Raw genomic sequence first — 9,635 nt, 5'->3', positions numbered from 1 at the left:
TATATATATTATATATATATATTATATATATATATATATATATATATAATATATATATATATATATATATATATATATATATATATATATATATATATTATATATATATATATATATATATATATAATATATATATATATATATATATATATATAATAATATATATATATATATATATATATATATATATATATATATATATAAATATATATATATTATAAATATATAATATATAAATATATATATATTAGGGCTGGGCAAGTTAACGTGTTATTATCGCTTTAACACATTAATTAATTAACGCCAACAATTATTTTATTGCACGTTAATGCAGTTTTTTTTGCACGTGTCTGACGAAAATACCAAAGAAAGCAAAAAATAAATGATTCATTTAAATAACTGTTTTAGTTTTTAAAGTGTTTTGTTTGTAATCTGATCATTTAGTATCACTACTGAGAATTTAACAACATAGAAACATGACGTAGATAGGTTTGCAGTTTTCAAGGTGTATATTTAAATATCATCTCTTACACATGAAGATAACGTTGTGAACACCTGAATATCTATGATCAGAATCATTATAACTGTGTTATAACTGCTGCTGTGTGTAGAGAACACTGCTGCTAACAACAACCTGATGTGTTTAAAGTAGTGATGTTACGAGATGTTACGAGATGTGCCGACGCTTCGAAGCGTGTGTCGAGTAATGGAGGGGGCGTTTCCTCGAAGCGCGTATCGAGGCTTGCTTCATTTAGGAGAGGAGCCACAAATAATGACGTCCGAAGCCTCGCTGCCCGGCTGTACCACGTGACTGCTTCGGGAAGTGGTTCAGATTTTGCCGGGAGGTTTGACAGCAATGTAAACCACTCGGGCTCCATTCAAAATGTGGGTTGTTGGTGGAGAGTTGCGGTCAGTTGAGAGTTTGGATAGTTTGGAGAGTTTAGAGAGAGAGAGATAGTTTGGAGAGTTTGGACAGCGTTTATATAGTTTGGAGAGTTTAGAGAGTGAGGAGAGAAGGATAGGTGATAAGATGGAGCCAGCTCGGAAGAGGAGGATTTCCCCTGTGTGGGAACACTTTGATTTGATAACTCCTAATAAGGTAAGCTAAATCTAACTCTATTTCAGACACATTAGGTTTGCTTATCAAGAACTGTATTTTTCACAGTTTCTTATTTTATTCAAACGAGAGGTGTTTATTGTGCTCCAAGGAGTTGGGGTACAATAACAACACCTCATCCATGCTAAGGCATTACCGTGCCTTGCATGAGAATAAGGAGGAAACTGGAGCTTCACCCAGCCATTGTAAGTCATTACAATATTACAAATGCACCATCACAATTTTTCCCTGTTCACTTTTGTTTATTGTGCAAATAAAGACAGGTAACAGACACTGTATTTATTCTCTTTTAACCAGCCACCAGAAAACAAGAGCTGGATGAAGCCCTCGTCTCCATGATAGTGACGGACACACAGCCCTTCAGTATTGTGGATGATGTTGGATTCAGGGCATTTGTGTTTGCGTTTTTGTGCACGCCAGCATCTTCTGTACCCTGTGAAAGGGTGTTTTCAAAGGCCGGAGAGGTTGTGTCAAAAAAAAGGAATCGTTTAAACCCAAAAACTGTTGAGAAACTGTTATTTCTGAATAAAAATGAATAAAATGTCCCCTGTCCTGTACATCACTGTCCAAGTTCCACAAGCATATTCAGTCCCCTCTTCCTAGTTCCACAAGCACTTTCACTGTCCTCTGCCTGCTTAAGCCCATGCCATTTTCCTAAAGTGACATAACATTATTACACAACCTGCCAAATCATATGATACTACCATTTTGGGAAAATTTACACACACAATACATTCAAAAAATATTTAATTATGCACACATGTGATAATTTATGTACAGAAATTATTTGGTCATACATTTTTGTAATTCATAGTCATTCCCAACAGCCATAACAGACACAAAAATTCAATGCATCACATTATGTGGTTGAGATACAGCTGCCTGTGATTATACACTTGGCCAGTAGGTGGTGTCGTGTGCACATGAAGCTTCGAGAAATGAACCCTTTCTCGAACCAATTGGCTGAAGTGGTTCGATGCCTCATGAGGCTTCATCTCGCCATCACCAGTTTAAAGTGTTTACACCAAATGTTATTGACCTTTAGTTCATAGAGCAGCACTTTAAAATAAAAGTGCACAATACACGACTTTTGAATTCATTATTGAACTTTGTCATAACAATGAGATTAATCGAGATTAAACATTGTAATCGTTGCCCAGCACATATATATATATATATATATATATATATATATATATATATATATATATATATATATATATATATATATATACGTCACAGGAGTGACGTCATCACAAACAAGGCTTCAGTGACGTTAAAATAAAAAACTCCAGGTGTGAAGTCACCTGAGTGAAACAAGTAATATGATTTTATTAATATACAGGAAACTAAAGCATTTCATCATTAAACACGTTGGTTTTATTGTCTCTAGATCACTTTTTATTCAAGTTTTATTGTCTTAAAATCAATGAAAAGGTGAATAATCCTTAAATTTATTTCTTTAAATTTCTCGTATAAACTTTTACCTGTTTACCTCAAAATATAATAATAATGTTCAATCTTTCTTTGACTATGAACAGAAATGATTTGATTGTATGAAGATGATTTAGTGTCGTTTATTTACATTTAACTAAATTAATTCATTCATAGGTATATATGATTTAGTGTCGTTATATATACATATATATATATGATCTATATATACATATATATATATATGTATATATAGATCATATATATATATATATATATATATATATATATATATATATGATCTATATATACATATATATATATATATATGTATATATAGATCATCTTATCACAGTTTAAACACACATTAAGACCTGCATGTCAACACGTCTCTTCTTTTTTCATTCTGACTTGATGTCAATTTTCTTTGTTTCATTTTCTTTAATTGAAGGTAAGAAGTTAAACTTTAATATAACACCATTAAACCAACTGAAAACTTTACACGATCATTTTAAACACTATTTTAAGTGGATCTTTTATTGGAATGTTAAACTAAAAACAAGTCTGTTCGCTCTGTGTCTCTGAGTTTGTTTGTTACCTGTTGGACCTGGAAGCTCTCGCAGGTAGAACACCTGAGGACGTGAAACTCCTGAACCATGACAGACGTTCTGAATCTACTATTTATTATTGCCTACTAAATCTACTACGTATATCTTCTGGAACACAGGTCCGTGTTCCCGGTTCTATTTGAACAAAAAGAAGAGGAAAAACATTACAGCGGCAACAGGAAGTGAAACCGGAAGTGGGCATTTTCCTCTCGGAGCGCCTCCTGCAGGTCGGAGGACTGAATATAATATAAATATCAACGAAATATTAATATAAATATTAATGTCAACTAAATAATAATATAAATATTAATGTCAACTAAATATTAATATTAATATCAACTAAATATACATATTAATATAAACTAAACATAAATATACATGTAAACTAAACGAAATAAAAATATACATATTAATATAAACTACATTTAAATCTTTACTAAAGATCAATATAATATTATTAAATATTATTTAATTTCGTTTCAGATTCACGAATCAATAAACCTGTTCAGCTGTTTGTTTGTTTGATTAACCTTCAAATAAAACAATAAATAAATCGTTAACCACATAAACTGAGTGTCGGCCCTTTCCTTTCCTTTGGTAAAGGAGGGTCTCGTGTTTCCTATCCTAAAGGAGACAAGAAAAGAAGGAAGCAACCTTTCCTTAGCATTTAGAGGATTCCACCAGCTCTGACACATCCGGGTCATTCACTCTGTTACAAGAAATACTAACTTTATAAGTATTTCTATTATATTATATGTGACATATATATATATATATATATTCACCTACAAACATGAGACCACAGAAGAAGAAAAGGGAGTTTCCTTCAGTATTTATTAGACAACGTATAACTGATCGATAATAAAAGCAGAATAAATACGGTAAAGACGAGAGAATAAAAACGTCCTCTGACGTCACAGGAGTGACGTCATCACAAACAAGGCTTCAGTGACGTTAAAATAAAAAACTCCAGGTGTGAAGTCACCTGAGTGAAACAAGTAATATGATTTTATTAATATACAGGAAACTAAAGCATTTCATCATTAAACACGTTGGTTTTATTGTCTCTAGATCACTTTTTATTCAAGTTTTATTGTCTTAAAATCAATGAAAAGGTGAATAATCCTTAAATTAATTTCTTTAATCTTCTCGTATAAACTTTTACCTGTTTACCTCAAAATATAATAATAATGTTCAATCTTTCTTTGACTATAAACAGAAATGATTTGATTGTATGAAGATGATTTAGTGTCGTTTATTTACATTTAACTAAATTAATTCATTCATAGGATATATTTTATGGTAATCAGGTGACTTCACTGACCAATCAGAGCTCAGTAAGTAAATGATGAGATAATATTACACAAATTAAGAAGTTATGTTTCAGACTAAATCACTGTTTAAATCCACAGGTTTATATTAATTATATAAATTATAGTCATATCTGTGTATCTAGATGAAGCAGTGATTTTATTCATAATAATTTAAACATTGATTTATTAACAGTTTAAAATTTCTTTCAGTCTGAATTTTGACTTTAACTTCTTCATATTTCTGATGTCATAATTTTCTCTTTTTAAAACGCTCTGCTGACATCAGACTGGTCCTCGTCTGTGATTGGTCAGATGCTGTAAACCCCGCCCCCTTTATGTGAACGGCTCACAACCAGATCAATCAGGTGGAGGTAAGTTCGTGGTCGGAGGCGGAGCTTGTCTGACGCTCTACCGCCCTCTGAGCCTTACAGGCGGCCATCTTGTTCTGGAAGTCCCTCTTCTTTTCAAAGTAGTCCACGAGCGGCGGCTCCGTCAGCAGCGACGCCAGCACCTGTTCGAAGGTGATCGACCAATCGACATCCAGCACGCTGCCCCGCCTCTGACCGCCGATCAGCACGGTGTCGTCGGCGATGTCATCGCACTGCAGCGATCCGGAGCTCACCACGGAGTACGACGACAGCGAGGCGTCGTCTTTGATCTCCTCGTCCGGAGCCGCCGGCTCCAGCTGAGCCTCGGCCAAAGCTCGTCGCACCTGGGACTCAGATGACTCCTCCCTCTGGCCCTCGGTGGACGGAGCCTGAGCTGCGGCTTCGTCCGTCTTCCGGCCGCCATTGTTGAACTTCTTGCCGACCTCCCCGATACGCAGCAGCAGGCTGGCAACGGTCGCGATGGAATGATAGAGCTGCTGCTCCAGAAGGTCCTCACTGAACATGTTGTAGAGGGTCTTACACAGGTCGATGAACTGCTCCTACACACACACACACACACACACACGTTAACACACACACACACACACACGTGTTAACACACACACACACACACGTTAACACACACACACACACACTCACACACACACGTGTTAACACACACACACGTTAACACACACACACACACACACACACGTGTTAACACACACACACTCACACACACACGTGTTAACACACACACACGTTAACACACACACACACACACACACGTTAACACACACACACACGTTAACACACACACACACTCACACGTTAACACACACACACACACACACATACGTGTTAACACACACACACTCACACACACACGTGTTAACACACACACACGTTAACACACACACACACACACATACGTGTTAACACACACACGTTAACACACACACTCACACACACACGTGTTAACACACACACACACACACACACACACGTTAACACACACACACGTTAACACACACACACACGTGTTAACACACACACACACACGTTAACACACACACACACGTTAACACACACACACACTCACACACACACGTGTTAACACACACACACGTTAACACACACACACACATACGTGTTAACACACACACACACACGTTAACACACACACACACGTGTTAACACACACACACGTTAACACACACACACACACACATGTTAACACACACACGTTAACACACACACACTTATTAACACACACACACACGTTAACACACACATGTTAACACGCACACACACACCTATTAACACACACACACACGTTAACACACACGTTAACACGCACACACACGTTAACACACACATGTTAACACACACACATATTAACACATACATGTTAACAGACACACACACACACACATGTTAACACACACACTAACACACACACACGTTAACACACACCCACATGTTAACACACACACACGTTAACACACGTTAACACACACTAACATGACACATGTTAACACACACACACCAACATATTAACACACACATGTTAACACACACACACTTATTAACACACACACACGAACATATTAACACACACACACTTATTAACACACACACACACACACTTATTAACACACACACACACACACTAACATATTAACACACACACACACATGTTAACACGCACACACACATATTAACACACACTTGTTAACACGCACACACACATGTTAACACATTCTTGTTAACACACACACACACACACATGTTAACACACACACACACATATTAACACACTTGTTAACACGCACACACACATGTTAACACACACACACACACACACATTAACACACACACATGTTAACACACATGTTAACACGCACACACACACACACATGTTAACACGCACACACACACACATGTTAACACACACATGTTAACACACACACACACGCATGTTAACACACACACACACACATTAACACACACATGTTAACACGCACACACACACACACATACATGTTAACACACACACACACCGACACACAAACATATTAACACCCACCCACCCCCACCCACACAGCCACACACACACAGGACTGAACCAGATCTCATCACCTGGTTCATCCTGGGCAGGTCTTTGATGGTCTCCGTCTTGGGTTCCTTCTCTTTGGCCCACATTCTCAGGTAGTACCGGTAGTCCTTCACCTTCTCCTCTGAAACAACAGACAGAGACCTGTCTACCTGCAGTCCAACGCACACACCTGTGCTCATGTGTGGTCAGTAAGTGGACACACAGGTAACCTGAACCTGGTTCTGAATCTAGTCCGACTCTAGGAGGCATTTACCTTTCTTCTCCACGATGTCTCCGCCTCCATCCTTCACCTCCTCACCTGTACACAGACAGATCTTCATCACCATCATCATCATCACAACCATCACCACCATCATCATCACCACCACCATCATTATCATCACCACCATCATCATCACCATCATCATCACCATCACCACCATCATCATCATAATCATGACCACCATCATTATCATCACCACCATCACCATCATCATCACCATCATCATCACTACCATCATCACCATCATCATCACCACCACCATCATCACCACCACCATCATCATCATCATCACCACCATCATTATCATCACCACCATCATTATCATCACCACCATCACCATCATCACCACCACCATCATCATTATCACCACCATCATCACCATCACCACCATCATTATCATCACCATCATCACCATCATTATCACCATCATCATTATCATCATCATCACCATCACCACCATCACCACCATCATCATCACCACCATCATCATTATCATCACCATCATCACCACCATCATCATTATCATCACCATCATCACCATCATCACCACCATCATTACCACCACCATCATCATCACCACCATCATTATCATCACCACCATCACCATCATCACCACCACCACCATCATCATTATCACCACCATCATCACCATCATCATTATCATCACCATAATCACCATCATTATCACCATCATCATTATCATCATCATCACCATCATCACCATCACCACCATCATCACCACCATCATCACCACCATCATCATCATCACCACCATCACCATCACCACCATCACCATCATCATCACCATCACCACCATCATCATTATCATCACCATCATCACCACCATCATCATTATCATCACCATCACCACCATCATCACCACCATCATTATCACCACCATCACCACCATCATCATCATCACCATCATCATTATCATCACCATGATCACCACCATCATTATCATCACCATCACCACCACCATCACCACCATCATCATCACCACCATCATCATCATCATCACCATCATCATTATCATCACCATCACCACCATCACCATCATCACCACCATTATCACCACCATCACCACCATCATCATCATCACCATCATCATTATCATCACCATGATCACCACCATCATCACCACCATCAGTATCGCCACCATCATCATCATCATCATCACCACCATCATCATCATCACCACCACCATCATCATTATCACCACCATCACCACCATCACCACCACCATCATCATTATCACCACCATCACCACCATCATCATCATCACCACCACCATCATCACCACCACCATCATCATTATCACCACCATCACCACCATCATTATCATCACCATCATCATCACCACCACCATCATCATTATCACCACCATCATCATCATCACCACCATCATCATTATCATCATTATCATCACCATCATCACCACCATCATCATTATCATCACCATCATCACCACCATCATCACCACCATCATTATCACCACCATCACCACCATCATCATCACCACCATCATCATTATCATCACCATCATCATTATCATCACCATCATCACCACCATCACCACCATCATCATTATCATCATTATCATCACCATCATCACCACCATCATCATTATCATCACCATCATCACCACCATCATCACCACCATCATTATCACCACCATCACCACCATCATCATCACCACCATCATCATTATCATCACCATCATCATTATCACCACCATCACCATCATCACCACCATCATCATTATCATCACCATCATCACCACCATCATCACCACCATCATTATCACCACCATCACCACCATCATCATCACCACCATCATCATTATCATCACCATCATCATTATCATCACCATCATCACCACCATCATTATCACCACCATCACCACCATCACCATCACCACCACCACCATCACCATCATCACCACCATCATCACCACCATCATTATCATCACCATCACCACCATCATCATCACCACCACCATCATCACCACCACCACCACCATCACCATCATCACCATCATCACCATCATGAACATGTAACAGTGAAAGTGACATGATAAAAAGCACAAATGTTGCAATAAAGAATGAAATAAGTTCAAACTGTTGGTTAAAATGTCTGCTCTGATCATCTGGCCACACCCCCAACAGTGATGTCATAGCACAGGTAAAACAGCTGGAGCTGGACCAGTAACAAAGGTCATGATCATAGGTTATACTGGGGGATCAGAGACCCGGGTCCACATCAGAGTCCCGGGTCCACCACAGTCCAGGTGAGAAACAACTGCTGTGACATCACTGGCTGTGGGCAGGTGGGCAATGCCAAACATGAACCATCAAGACCATCAGGACCATCAGCCTGAGGAGCAACAGGTTTCCTCAAAATCAAAAAGACAC

General features: G+C 38.7%; 1 protein-coding gene across 3 annotated transcripts in view; it reads right to left on the bottom strand.

Moving 5' to 3' along the window:
• Positions 1-3,981: 3,981 nt before the first annotated feature.
• tbc1d9b (TBC1 domain family member 9b) overlaps positions 3,982-9,635 on the bottom strand; it is a 32,886-nt gene continuing 27,232 nt past the window's right edge. For all 3 annotated transcript variants that reach the window (XM_079268263.1, XM_079268265.1, XM_079268264.1), the window contains 3 exons: positions 7,213-7,257; positions 6,983-7,080; positions 3,982-5,400 (listed from right to left, as the gene is read on the bottom strand). In XM_079268263.1, coding sequence (XP_079124389.1) covers positions 4,834-5,400; positions 6,983-7,080; positions 7,213-7,257 — 710 coding nt within the window. In that variant the 3' untranslated portion in view covers positions 3,982-4,833. The remainder of the gene's footprint in view (positions 5,401-6,982; positions 7,081-7,212; positions 7,258-9,635) is intronic.

Source organism: Melanostigma gelatinosum (assembly GCF_949748355.1).
Source record: "Melanostigma gelatinosum genome assembly, chromosome: 5".
In the NCBI taxonomy this organism is placed as follows: domain Eukaryota; kingdom Metazoa; phylum Chordata; class Actinopteri; order Perciformes; family Zoarcidae; genus Melanostigma; species Melanostigma gelatinosum.
This window is presented reverse-complemented; position numbering and strand designations above follow the sequence as displayed.